At 33.2% G+C, this 14,960-nt stretch overlaps 2 protein-coding genes across 2 annotated transcripts; both read left to right on the top strand.

The window, feature by feature from the left end:
* The first annotated feature begins 3,153 nt into the window (after positions 1 to 3,153).
* On the top strand, positions 3,154 to 4,020 carry LOC102599070 (serine protease inhibitor 5-like). The gene has a single exon (XM_006351452.2). It carries the CDS (start codon positions 3,206 to 3,208, stop codon positions 3,869 to 3,871), a length of 666 nt encoding a protein of 221 aa, XP_006351514.1. The 5' UTR covers positions 3,154 to 3,205; the 3' UTR covers positions 3,872 to 4,020.
* A 2,913-nt stretch (positions 4,021 to 6,933) lies between these two features.
* Positions 6,934 to 13,362, top strand: LOC102598736 (CBS domain-containing protein CBSCBSPB5-like). Its single transcript, XM_006351451.2, has 14 exons — positions 6,934 to 7,355; positions 8,554 to 8,722; positions 8,865 to 8,997; positions 9,073 to 9,243; positions 9,399 to 9,477; positions 9,579 to 9,692; positions 9,796 to 9,862; positions 9,958 to 10,063; positions 10,156 to 10,214; positions 11,487 to 11,593; positions 11,679 to 11,812; positions 12,410 to 12,495; positions 12,606 to 12,695; positions 12,824 to 13,362. Exons 1-14 carry the CDS (start codon positions 7,198 to 7,200, stop codon positions 13,004 to 13,006), a joined length of 1,656 nt encoding a protein of 551 aa, XP_006351513.1. The 5' UTR covers positions 6,934 to 7,197; the 3' UTR covers positions 13,007 to 13,362.
* Positions 13,363 to 14,960: the final 1,598 nt, after the last annotated feature.

Raw genomic sequence — 14,960 nt, 5'->3', positions numbered from 1 at the left:
TATTTTTCAGACCCTTATCCCAAATATATAAAATGCGTTTGTGTTTTGTATAAAGCGAGAGAAAAGTATATATACAAATACAAATACATATATTTTTGTCTTATACACTTATAATTATATAAATACAAATCTTATTATACAAATTACAATGTATAAATGCATTTATACAAACTGAACAATTTGTATAAAATTGAATGTATCTAGCGAATTATACAAATCAAAAGCTCCATAGCAAACATAAAATTTGCTATGGAGCGCAATTATGCAAACTATAACTATAACATACAAATATGATTTTCATGTTTGTTATATGCGAAAGTTGCTCTATTTTGAAAGGATTTGGGCTGGAAATGCAATTTATTGCTCCATAGTTTAGTCGTGTAGGACTGGTCGAATAAGCAATGATAAACTACTTTATCAGACATACATCACTATCATATATATTACTATTATTATCTCTACTGTCAAACAATTACATATATTATTACTTTTAATATTTTATACCATATATTATTGAAGATATACCCACATTCCTTAAAATTGGGATTGATTAATAATCTCCTTAATTTACTCTTTCACTCGTAATCAACCACACTCTCTTAATTCTCCCCTCTCATATTCATCACTCAATTATCTCTCCTCCTTTCTCGTTCAAGAATCTTACCATACAATTTTATTCCAACAATGGCTAATCTACTCTCTTCTTTTCAAGATATCATTACCCTAACAAAATCTCCTAAACTCAAACCTTATTATGTATTGTTCCTTTCTAATGAGATCAAATCGAAATAATTGTTACAAAGAAATAATTTTAAGTTAATTGATGGATCGGCCAAACAATTCACATTCATCGTCGATGACTCCACAAACTCTTTATTATGTCTTTATCTTTAGAGATAGAGGAGCTTGCCTTAGAACAAAAACTGTTGATATCTGAATGACGTACAACACTGCTTACCCTAAGGCTTCAACTCCATCTAACATCAAAGTAAGTTTGGCCAGATCGAGAGAATCTTGATAGACATGATCAAAAGAAGGGGCAACTCTATCTCCATTTTTGCTCATGCATTCGTTAAAGTCATGCTATGGATAACATGGACTATTTTCAACTCTATTTTTGATAAATTTATGTTATATCTCTATTAACTAATCGTTTTCGTTGTAGATGGTGACATAGATACAGTGGGGAGAAGGATTAAACATGATTTCTTCGATATGTATCAGAAATTAATGGTATATATCTCAGTCTCAAAAGTTTTGAGTGTTGTTTTATATCTGATATAAGGACATGTATCTAATAATGTATTTTACATTTCTTGTATCTAATTTTGTTTGATAGAAGATTTATTATTAGATATATGTGTATCCGAGTTTATTTAGTATTGTATCAAGTTTTTTGACAAATGATTTACTATCAGAAACATGTATATCCAATAAGTAGCAATCTTAACTAAGATCAGAGTTGTATTTCTTAATAATGGGATATCTGGACATGTATATGTCCACCATTAAATCTCAAATACACGACTCTTAACAACATAATGATATTCACCATTGCTGAACCATAAAGGCTCAAAATTATTTAAGAAAAATTTCAGGGGAGTGTAAAGTTTGTATTCTCTAAAAAATTTCGAAGTATTTCAATTTTTTTTTGGAGTTGTAATACTCTAAAAATTTTATACGCGCGATTTCATCCTTAAATCATGTCTTTCAGTTACATTCCTTATTTAAGTACATTTAAGTATATGTATTTGGTTAATTATCTAAACGCGTCAAATATTGAAATACATGTATCCAAGGTCGTACAATCAAGGAGAAAGAAATGTAAACTTTGTTGAATCGCCAAACGAAATGGAAGAATTTTGATTTTTTTGATTTATTTTAGGAGATGTGATATGATCTTTAAAAGTTGTTACAAACGCAATTTACTATTTAATTAAGAGCTTTCAATTATATCACTTAATTAGATACATCTGGTCGCAACAAATACATATATTCGATGTCCAATTTATGGTTGAATTCGTAATAATGAAAACTGAAGAGAAAAAAGATAATAGATACTAAACTAGTGTGATTTCTGTTATTTATCCAATAAGCAATAACTCTTCTTTTGTTAAAAAGTCCATACTTAATTTCATTTCATGTCCGAGCATTATTAAGAAAAAAAGGGAAATGGTTGTGTAGATGAAGAATGTGCTACTTCCTCACATTTTGAAGACTTTAATATCAAAAAAGATCCTTGTGAAATATAATATTTTACCACATCAATAAATTTTCAAGAACATTCAATAAATCTTCTAGTCTTCCTCTATCTACCCCAGCCTCTGCTGATTTAAGAATATATCACATACAATTACTTTAATTTAAGATATTTCTTTGGAGCATGGTTTTTACGGAGTTTGTGCACGTTATCTTGAATAAGTCATTTACACAAAATTATATATATTTCTTATGTCAAATACAGATATAATTAAAGGGGATAACACATAAAATAAATTTAGTTAATTTTCAACTTGTGCCACATTATATTCAAACAAAGTGTGCTGGTATATATATAAATCCATTTCACATAATTTTAATAAATTCAGTCACATTATTCCTTGAACAAATTGAAGATTTAGATTGACTTTCTACATTTTCACGTTATAAGAGCATAGAATTATATATTACAGATAATTAAAAGCCGCCAATAAAATAATCAAATAAAGAAGCAACCGTATGTACGAACCTTGCCAAACTTACACCAGCAAGTTGAAGAAAAAGAAACAATATAGTACTATTTAAGTTTTATCCATTGAGGGGGCTGTATAGTAACTTTACCTAACATCAAGATAGACATTAGTAATATCTGATGATGATCGAGTTGATTGAGCATGTAATATTTTAAATGGTAATTTCTGATTCAAAATCTCTGATATATATTTTCTCTATCGTGCGGAGCTTCATAGTATGGTTTACCTCAATAATACTGAATCAAGATTTACCTTGTGTGCACTCAAAATTGAGTCACGTCTGTGGTTTCCTTGTCAACAAAAGATAGAGATTAGTAGTATTATATAATGTGCAAAACGTATAAAAATGGACAACCATTAGAGAGAAATTAATATTCATATTTAAACCTAGGCAAAGCCTATAAATAGAAGCCTTGATTAGTCTAAAGAAGTATTCACAACTCACAAGCAATAAAACCACACACAACTCAAATATGACAAACTATTTATTCCTCTTATCTCTATTTTTACTTCCCTTTATTGCCTTTTCATCAACTTTCACTTCCCAAAATCCCATCGACTTACCTACTGCTACCAATAAATTAGTACTAGACACCAACGGTAACGCACTCGATCATCGTGCAAGTTACCACATCGTTTCGATTGGTCGTGGTGCCGCGGGTGGTGACGTGTACCTAGGTCCCTCCCCAAATTCATCTGCACCGTGTTCTAACGGTGTGTTCCGTTACAACTCTGATGTAGGACAACCAATCGGTACACCGGTTAGGTTCATAATTAAATCTGATTATAGTACCGGATCAGGTATTTTCGAAAATCAAGACGTTAACGTTCAATTCGATATTGCAACATCAAGACTATGTGTTATTTATGCGAATTGGAAAGTGGGAGACTACGATGTATCGCTCGGAGCGCGATTATTGGAGACGGGAGGAACTTTAGGACAAGGAGATAGTAGTTGGTTTAAAATTGTGAAAGTATCAGAATCGAGTTACAATTTGTTATATTGTCCTGGTCCTTTTGTTTGTCCATCTTGCCCTGTTGATGAGTGTCAAGCAGTTGGTTGGGTTAGGCAAGATGGAAAGAGACGTTTGTGTCTTGTGAAAGATCAGCCTTTTGGTGTCAACTTTAAGAAAGTCTAGTTAATTAACAATGCTTACTAGACTATGTGTAGTATGTTTTAACATATTATGTCTTGCAAAATAAATAAACATGTGATGACTACTATATGAAACTCACTCTGCAGTGTATATATAATGTGTGACTTTCTTAATAAATTGTATTTTCTTTTCGTTGACTTTATATAAGGAACTTTGTCTATGTATTCTTAAGAGATTTGTTTGGTTGGTAGGATGTGATTTTCGATAAATCAAGATATCTAATGAGATTAGCTATTATATATATAAGATAACTAATTTCATCGTTTTTGTATAAATAAAAAATATTCATAATCAAACATAGGATAAAATAATTTATATTTTATCACGAGATACTATCCTTTATCCTATTAATTAAGGTGTTTTGAAAATTAGGGATGTTCCATTCCTATTGTGAAGGAGTATGGACTAATTGATAGTGGAGTATAATCACATAAATATTGGGTGTGGGTGAACAAAATCCCTAATGAATATGTATTTGATTTTAATTACATAAATATTTTTATTATATTTATTAATTTTACCTATAGTTTAAAATAATTATATATTGTCTCACTACTTGATAATTTCATATAAGATTTTAATATAGATACATCTAGATAAATATTTTTTTGCTACCAGATATACTAAAATAGGGAAAGAGACGAGCAAGAATAGGAGGGAGACGAGTGAGATTTATCTATGTATCCCAGTTATATGCGACTCCACTTGAATAAAATTTATCTAAAACAAATTACACTTAATTTTGACTTCACATATTTGATATACATATATATATCTGAACGCGCTAGGCACATATATATGGAGACGAGGGGATGAATTGTTATTTTGGAAAGTCTTAAAGTACTAGTGAAATTTGTTTGTGTTGTTTATCGTTGATTTATTCTTCACTAATTAGATTAATTACACTTACATGAGGAACTAAAGCGAACCAAAATATAATTTCATTACATATTACAAACCTTGAGTAAACTGAAAACAAATCAAGAATAAATAAATAAATACAATCACTCCAAACAAGCATCCATTTTTTCCTGCAAAATCCAAAATGACTAGAAAAAAGAATATACGAAGAAGCTAACTAGTGAAAGAAAATACGAATACGAACAGCTAAAATAAGAATTGTAAAAAAGACGAAGAAAATCAAAGTATGAAGTAAAACTGCTTTGCCATTAGTAGCAAAGCTTCCGAATTCGACGTGGCGTTGATTCCCCGGCAGCTGAAAGAGCAGTCCCGGCGAGAGCAAAATGAAAAGAAGATAACCTATCAGAATTGGTGCCCAATCAATCATATTTAACTATCAGGATCGTCAAGCCAAGTCCTGATTCGTCTAAATAAAATTTATATCTCCTTTATCTAGTCGAGAAGAACGGAGGGAAAACTCTTTAGATTTATGTAACGTGGAACTTGCAGTCTATTGAGATTGTGAAAAATGTTCAATTTACGCTCTCCTACTTATAGTATTGTCATGGATAAATTCTATGCTTTTTCCTCAAGGTAAGGATTGCGTTACTGCGTAAATTAACATGGTAGAGCCTTGGGATCGAGGGAAAAGCATCTTTTCTTATTATATATATATATATATATATAAAAACTGTGCGGATACGGTTCGGAAACTGAGTCGTTCGGGTTGGCTCTATCAATCAATCATTTTCCGAAGCCGAGCGAATGGCAACGATGACGCGAAGTACCTTTTAGCAGGGGCGGAGCCAGAATGTCTTTAGGGGTTCATCCGAACCCCCTTCGGCTGAAAATATTACTATATATACATGATTAAAATTATTTTTTAAATGTATATAATAGATGACGAACCCTCTTCGACTAGTTCGTATGTTTATTCCTTCGGATTTTGAACATCCTTATTGAAAATCCTGGCTCCGCCACTGCCTTTTAGCGACGAGTGGTAATGTTTTTTCACTAAAACATAGGGAGCAATTCATATTCCCTCCTTTTTCCATCTATACTTACTATATACCCAACATTTATAAGGTCTTCTCGCCTCGTTTATTTACTATGTAAACATAAATATATAAAGTATTGTATTATAAATAAATAAAATCAACTTTTGTGTGATAAATTTTATAATTAAATAACTTTCATGTAACACAAAATTATATTATATCATAAATTTAAAGTTGAATGACCATCAATGAATTTTAACCGAAACGTCTCACTATTAGGTTTCGTGAGGATATATAAAATTGCAAGGAGAATGCCTGCCTCCCCCTTTCAACAATTCCACCTATTTAAGTGATTTATTAAAGAAGTCAATATGATACTTCTATATGTTTTATTTTAATTTGGTATTTAATTGAGCGATGATGGACTTTATAATGTATTGTCGTCCCTGGCCGTACAAAATAATAACATTGTTTTCTAAACAAATTGTTTTATTTTAGATATTGATATTAATGTTTGAATTTTCGGATTAATATAAAAATGATGACAAAAATTAAAGTTATATTGATTCATTCTTTTGTATATTAAAAAAGAAAAAAGAAAAAAAAGGAGCAAGGGCACTTCATCTAAAGTTTTACAAAAAGAAAAGAAAATGCTGACCCTGACTCCTTGTTGATGTGTAAAGGCAAAGAAAGAATAATTCTGATTCATACAATATTTATGTCATTGGAAAATAATTTTGTGTGTAGAAGCAATTAAATTATATTTATTTAAAATCTAAAAAGACATTATGCAAGGTCACCACTCACCACGTTGTTCGTTTGCCCATTTTTTATTAATTTCTTTATTTATATTGAATCATTAATAATGTGGTGATAATGATCTGTCTCTTTGTATAATTATCCAAAAAACAGTTAAATTAACTTAAACTAACGTGATCGGTATTCGAAATTCACATTAACTAATTTATGTTTTTTCTTTGCAAAAGGACGTAAAATCCCAAAAAGGAAAACAAAATATGAGTATCTAAAATTCAACGCCGCACGTCTCCAGTGAAATTGGGATCATATTCGGGAGGCGGACATTGATTGACGTGGCACAATATTATTGGTCAAACTCTCTAAAAACTTGGCGTCCTCCCAGAACTTTTCAATTGCAATTGTCATTCCTTTCTTGCCTTTCTCCCATTTCTAAAAAAGTTCCTTCTCTCTCCTCCTCTTCCTCTTTGCCGTTTTCCGGAAAATTCATCTGAAGAATTTTCCCGGAAAAAAGGCATCTTCATATTTGACGGCGACAAAATTATCTGCAGATTGCTATCATTATTGGAATACAATTTTGTATATTTATGTTATTTTATTCTAAAGTTTAATTTGAAGGTGAATAATTTTGTTTGATTTGGTATTGGAGTTGAGATGACAACGAGTCACGGAGGAGGATCCTTGTCGAGGAGGAGTTCGTTGTCGTTGACGAGCTCCACGTCCAACTTGAAGAAGAAAGCAGCTGCTCATGAAAATGGAGGTGGACAGCCTGATTCCGGTACCCGAAAGTCTATGTCGATGTCTCGTTCCATGTGAGTTTTTATTCTCATGTTATTAACCTCATGCACCTTGTTTTTCAATTTGTTTCGATATTCATTTGCCCAATATTATCCTTTGTTGTTAAAGCTCTGTTGCAATGATTCCTGTAGAGTAGAAAAGGAAAACTCATCTTTATTTCGTTATGTATGATTCAACGCTTGAGGCTCGAATGTATGTGTGGTATGTATGTATATGTGGTATATATACACTCATCGATTTAGGGAGTGGATAAGTGGTTTGTTTATCGGGTTTGATTGATTGAGAATTTTGGGGAGCTCTAGGTTCAATTTGCTCCCGTTATCCTACAATCGAAGCAAAACAATTAAGTGTGAGACATAATGTTGGTTATGTATGCTGTACTAGATACTTTCATAGCCTAGCCTAGTTGTTTCACTTATTTTAAATATTGGAAATTTGGAGCTGGAGCTGTGTTCTGGTGTGGGGAATATCCATGACTTATGTGTTGGTTCTCCAAAGCTAAAATGGAAGAGCGTGTTCCTAATGCATTTGCATTCTTGAAATTATGTTTTTGGAACTGGAACCCATGCATACTGGTCGCTATCTTACTGTTACATCAAGTCAAAGTAAACTAAATTAAGTGCTGGCATAGATTGAGTGAATTGGAGTTGCATATAGATGATTTTTTACATGGATGCATCGACGTTAAGCTGGTAGGACATGGGCACAGGGACTTCCATATAGATCTAAAAATATACATGGAAGAACTATGTTAATCTTAACGTACTTTATCTGCTACATACTCATATTCAATATTAAAGTGAGTGTGTGTTACGTGGTTGTATATTGCTACGCATTAAATGCTGCGAGTGATTATGCTGCACAATTTTGCCAGAGGATTTTGCTTATTCAGTTTATTGGCTATACTATGTTCTTTCTTTTGGGCTGGTTGAGTTTGTTTCGTACACAAATTAGTTCTATCTCTAAAGCATTGCTTAGCCATTAAAATCCATCCACTACTTTATCCTTAACTTCTTGACCACAGAGTGACAAATCTGTTAAGTGACAGTCATGGCTGGAAACGACTATGCTAGTGGATGTACCGAATGTTAAAATCATGAGTTCAGTTTAGGGGTGGGGTTAACAACCACTCCAACTCTCCAAGTCAAAGTGATCATTGATATATCATTTCTTGTAGTATTAATATTTGGTTCTCCTACACATTTGTTTCAGGGGATTGACAGGAGAGCGGACAGTCAAGAGACTGCGACTGTCGAAAGCCCTAACTGTACCTGATAGTACAACTATTTATGAAGCTTGTCGCAGGATGGCTGCTCGCAGAGTTGATGCTTTATTGCTGACCGACTCAAATGCATTGCTATGCGGTATCCTGACAGATAAGGTTTAACTAAATCTTGCATAATTGTCATAATCCGACCAAATAAAATCAAGTTATGAGATTTTCCCTTTAACCAAAAAAAAAAAAAAAACCTTAAACTAACTTTTCTTTGCATCCTTTTCATTTCTTCTTTGGGAAATTGAAGGACATAGCGACAAGGGTTATTGCTCGTGAAGTTAATATTCAGGAAACACCAGTTTCAAAGATCATGACGAAAAATCCTGTTTTTGTGCTTTCTGACACACTAGCTGTAGAAGCCTTGCAGAAAATGGTGCTAGGTTGGTATATTTAAATAACACAAATGGTTGATTCTTTCGAGCCTATTCAATAGCTCACTGTCAAGCTGGCCACAGGAAAATTCAGACATTTGCCGGTTGTGGAAAATGGAGAGGTTATTGCTTTGCTTGATATAGCAAAATGTCTTTATGATGCCATCGCTCGACTTGAAAGGGCAGCTGAGAAAGGAAAGGCCATTGCAGCTGCTGTTGAGGGTGTTGAAAAGCACTGGGGCTCATCTGTTTCTGGTTAGTCGAGAATATTGCATTGTTTCTATATTTCATTGATATAACTTGTTGGATGTCTTGAGTTCATTTTCCAAGTTCTCTGTGGTTGAATACGTTATTTGATCTTCCATTGCATGTATCATTTTTTAACCTCTTTTATTTCTTGATTGTCTCAGGTTCTAATACATTTATCGAAACACTTCAAGAGCGGATGTTCAAGCCTTCGCTGTCAACCATCATCTCTGAGAATTCAAAGTAGGTAATATCTTTACTTATTATAATATTTAGTATGTGATTCATAGCTTGCAATCTGTAAGATAAATTTCATGCAATTACTGTACCTGTGGTGTTTCTAGGGTTGTTATAGTTGAACCAAGTGATACTGTTTTAGCCACAGCAAAAAAGATGCTTGAATCTCGAACAAGCTCTGCAATAGTAATGGTTGACAACAAACCACGAGGAATTTTAACGTAAGGTTTCTCTTTTTTCTCCAAATGTCAGCCACTGAATCTGAGCTATAATGTAATGCACACTAATCATCTATTTCAAATATCTGCCTCATGGTGGTTGCAGTTCAAAAGACATGTTGATGCGAGTCATTGCTCAAGATCTCTCCCCTGAGTCCATTCTCGTTGAGAGGGTAAATCTCTCTCTCTTATTTCCTATATTGGAATTTAAGAAAGAAAGTATCATTTAATCTCCGTTAACTTTTGTTTTATCACGCATAATGTTCAGGTAATGACCCCCAGTCCAGAATGTTCTACAACTGATACACCTATTGTTGATGCTTTACATACAATGCATGATGGCAAATTTTTACACCTTCCTGTGGTGGATAAAGGTAACATTTGATCTTCCCAAGTGTTGATTTGAGATCTAATATCTTCTTTTCCTGACTTCTTTTAAAAAAAATGTAATTCTAATGTGGTGCAGAGGGAACTGTAGTTGCTGTCCTTGATGTTCTTCATATCACTCATGCAGCTGTATCCACGGTAAGAAGCATGCACACAAATGTTTAAATTTTGAAAACATTGACTTTTCATAACTCACTAGTTATTATGCATATGCATGTTTTTTCCATAAGTTGACAAGTTTCTGAAATTAATAACTTCCTAGTTATCTTTGCATATAATGGTGCATATAGAAAGAAAAAAAGAAGTCATTGTCAGCCCCTAAGAGGAATAAGTGCTCTGATCTCCCTTTGACCAGTTATGAAGGACCAGATGATGTTGAAAGATCAATTGACAAGCCATATTTCAGAAGTTCATCCATATGTATTTTGTCATTCTGCCACTAAGATATGATTAAAGGGACTAATCATGTCAACTTTCAATTGCGGAAAGAGTGTAAACAACAACCGTGAATTCCTCAGTTCTGAAGGAACAATCATCGCTCAATTTTATTGACGAATGAGAGGATTCAAACTTCAGTATGGACAGATTTCAGACGACATTTCTTTTGTCAAAGAACCATTATTTTAAATCATGCTTGGGTTTCTAAGTTTGGCAAAGATGCATATTTGTGCCTCATCATGACAAAAAATAGCCTTAAATGGCTCAACTAAGAATAGTAACTAGCAATACTTTGAACCATATTTCTGGTGCTCGTCAAGACAAAACTTGCCCTAAATAGCATGGATCTCCTTTGTGCATTTTCTATGAATAAGCTCATCATTAGTAACGGAAAACTTTTAGAGTAATTCACTGGTCAAATCACCTTTTTAATGCTATCTTGTTTATGCCTATCCTCAAGTCAGTTAATTTCCCTTCCTTCCACTTCACCATGATGAGGTGCTTCCTTTGCATTTTAAATGTATAAAATTTCTCTTTTAAGGGATATTTCAACTTGGAATCTTGGGGCCTCTTTGCTAAAACTGTTAGCTTATGTATTCAATGGAAGGGTCCAACAATGTTTCAAATATGCAAAAGGCATCTCTAGATTTTGGTAATAATTTTGGTCAGCATTCACAAAGGAGATCAAATCAATAATGTTGCAATAAATTTTGGACATCATTATGGCCTTTCCTGACTTAGTTCTAGTTTTAAGATGCAAAACTTTTTCGTATTGGTGATGTTTCAATCCATCCTTCGAGGCACTGTGATTCCGTGCATCAGGGACTTCCAGTACTTTGAATTTTCACTCTATGGATGGAACAAATCATATTTGTACAGCATTAGGATCTTAGTTTCTACATTTGATCAGCCAAGCTTTTTTGTTGCCCAAGCTTGTAGAGAATTATTCCTTAACTGTGCCTCATTAACCAGGTGGGACAAAATGCTGGACCGAATAATGAAGCTGCAAACACTATGATGCAAAGATTTTGGGATTCAGCTATGGCATTGACTCCAGATGATGATGAAGAGACACGGAGGTTCTAGCCTCTTTTTCCATATAGTTCTGTTAAATCATTTTTTTTTCTTTTTACTGATCTTTCACATTTGTCTATGACGTTTCAGCGAGGGTTCATTGAAATTAGCTTCTGAAGGTGCAGAAACAGGAAGATCAAATCCTTATCCTTCGGCGAGCCTGCCAAATACTTTTGCCTTCAAGATTCAAGACCGAAAGGGAAGGATGCACAGATTCAACTGTGGTATGCTATTGATGAGCCCTTGTTAAAAATTAAATACACAAGAAATAAATTAAGCGCTTGTTGTATCTGACCTATGCATCATATATGAACTTCCTTATATCGTAGTTAATATCTGCCAGATACAAACTAAAATTTGGATTCTTTTTCTTCTTTAAAGTATCTTCAGACTTCTGATATGAAGCTCTCTTTGAAGCCCCTGATTCCTTTCAATATTGTACTGGCATTAAAAATGCGAATTTTCCATGTTACTCCCTTGATTCTTTGGTTCTCTACTATTATTGATCCCTCCCAATATAGTAAATAGTGAGATTAAGGCAAGTTTGTGAACTAATAAGGCTGGCTTACTTTTCATATGTGTAGTACCCTTGAGAATCCCCATCATCTATTGTATATTTAGCAGTACTCTTGTTTGTCATTTTGCATTGTCTGAGAAATATTGGAACTATGGTTCTCCAGTTATATTATGCTACCAAAACCAATTCTTAATGAAATATGGTTAATGGTATCATCTCAGTGCACTCTTTATTCTCCCTCCAAATGAACAGTTAATAATTTGATTCACATCAATATTATGGCCCTTATATTTCCATAATTCAGATATACGGAGCGTGACAGATCTCATAACTTCAATCATTCAGAGATTGGGGAATGACATTGACCGAAACAACCTTCCTCAGATTTTGGTAAGGATGCATGAGCTTTTCCCTTGTACATATGAAGGTTCCCTTTCGCCTGTGTTTTTCTGTAATAACAGGCTCGACTTCAATGTTCATTGTATATCCCTCTGTTGCAGTATGAAGATGAAGACCAAGACAAGGTTATCCTAGCATCAGATAGTGATCTTACAGCAGCAGTTGAACATGCAAAGTTGTCAGGCTGGAAGGTACAATTGTTTCTTTTCCGGTCCTTTGTTGTAAAACAGCACGAGTTAGTATGACTTATAAGAGACATAACAATAGTGAAAAAATATCATTTACAAAGGAACTGATGATAAAAATGCAACTTCTACAGGGACTGAGATTGCACTTAGACTATTCAGGAACGCCTGGTCGTAGGAGAGGTTCCAACTCGGAAAGTTTGGATTATGCTCATCCAGAATCTGCATGGGCCTCAGCCTACACCGCTGTAGCAGCTGGTGCTGCATTGGCCGCGAGTTTAGGTGTATTTGCTTTCTTAAGGAGATCCGGTGAATGATCAGTCGAAAGTTTCGCCACGTGATATACATACCCTGCACTGAGAGCAGCAGATATAGGAACAATAATGGGTCAGTTTGATTTGTATGATTGTTTACTGTGCTATAGAATTTTATATACCTGGAAGCTGAATTTGATGTATAGTGAGAGTTGTGTCCTCTAATTACACGCTTTGTAACTAAACTGACCAAAGCAATTTTTTTTTAGTTCCCAGAGTGTAACAGAATTCAGAGGTGTCATATGGCGCATTCATGTCCATGTAAAAATATTTTACCAAACAACTTTTGTTTGTGCTTGTAATGACAAATTTACATTTATTGTCAATGTCAGTGAATAGGGTAAAAGACAAACTTTGGTGTGTCCAAATTTTGGTTCCTTTTGATTTATTGTGGTTGTATTTTTTTTTGGGGGGTGAGGGGACTTGAGATGAGAAAGTAGATGGTCGAGTCCAATTACTAGCAATATAAATGCAACAATGTATATCTGCTATAAAATATAACTATGTTTTATAATTATTTAAAAATCGCTGCAGAGTGTAATTATGACATAGTAATAAAACTACATTAGGTACAACTTTTTTTCTAAAAAAGATAAAGGGTCCAAGTAGAACGTGGCTACAATAGAACCAAATTCTTTCTCAGTGTTCCCACCTCCACTCAGGTAATAAAGAATACTACTCTAATAAGTTCAATATTTGTGTCGGTGCATGAATTCACGTGAGAATAGCAAAAGATACTGAAGAGTTGATTATCTTTTTTTTTTTTTGTTTTCCATGTCCATACTCACATTGAAGTCTAATTAAATTTGAATCGTGCATGATAGGATCCATTTATAAGTGGCGTCCCCAATTAAATTTTCTATATACCTAAAATTCAAATCAAAACCTCTAATTAAGAATGAAACAATCTAATTATTATACTACAACCTAGAGTTGATTTACATCTCACTTTTTTCTTTCATTTGTCAGTCTTTCTTTAGGCAATTTGCTTCCCTTCTTTGACTAATAACTCTTGTCTGTCAACTTTTCTGAAGAAAAAGGAACAATTTCAGAAACATTTAATAAAGTAATAAAAAAATTACTTGATACCTCAGTCAAATGTGTTAAGTCTTTAAACTAATAATTAATTTTCATAAAATAGAAATCTTTGATGAAATTTAATTCCATTACTGAGAAGGGTACTCTGCTTGCTATCATTTCAAGTGGCTAATTGAACTTTCTAATTGGTATATAAATGGCATGTCCTTCACTAATGATTGGTACTTTTATGACATATGTTACAAAATTTACCATAGTGAGGAAGGTTCCACTCCCAGAATATATATGTTCCAATTAACAAGCATCAAGTTTTCCAAGTCTCTCTATCTCGGAGAGATAGTGATAAGATCTTCGTATATTTTAATCTTGATTGTTGTCATGAACAAGTTAAGCAACAACACCAAAAGGAAACTTCATATTTTCATACACATATACTCATATTTTTTTTGTCTTTTTTCATTTTCCTATTACAAGTGGAAGGAGAAAGAAAGGGGGAAGAGGACAATGAGAATAACATACTTTATGAAGAGGAATACTCTCACCAGTATTGCTAGACTATAAATAGCCTGTAGCGGTAAAATGTATGCCCTATTTCACCGTAAAACTTTATTCGCACTTAATTTTTATATTAAATTATAAAATATAAAATTAATAGTTAAAAATATACTTAAATTATCACTTTTCACAAGTTTTATATCTTAACTATCAATTCTTCTCTTCACCTACCTAAACTATCACTCTCGTATTATTAAAACACATCTTGATGCTCAAATAGCCAAATATTTGTCCCCAATCAACAACACTTCTGAAAAGGTGATAATTTTAGGTATGCATTTTACCATGAACTCTAAATTACACGAACCTATCATTGTTTAAGTTTTAAATTAAATTAAAAATATTGATCATTATGTATTCATTA

This window comes from Solanum tuberosum, unplaced genomic scaffold, assembly GCF_000226075.1.
Source record: "Solanum tuberosum cultivar DM 1-3 516 R44 unplaced genomic scaffold, SolTub_3.0 scf00127, whole genome shotgun sequence".
Classification (NCBI taxonomy): Eukaryota; Viridiplantae; Streptophyta; class Magnoliopsida; order Solanales; family Solanaceae; genus Solanum; species Solanum tuberosum.
The sequence above is the reverse complement of the archived record's forward strand: the minus strand, read 5'-3'. Positions and strand labels throughout refer to the sequence as shown.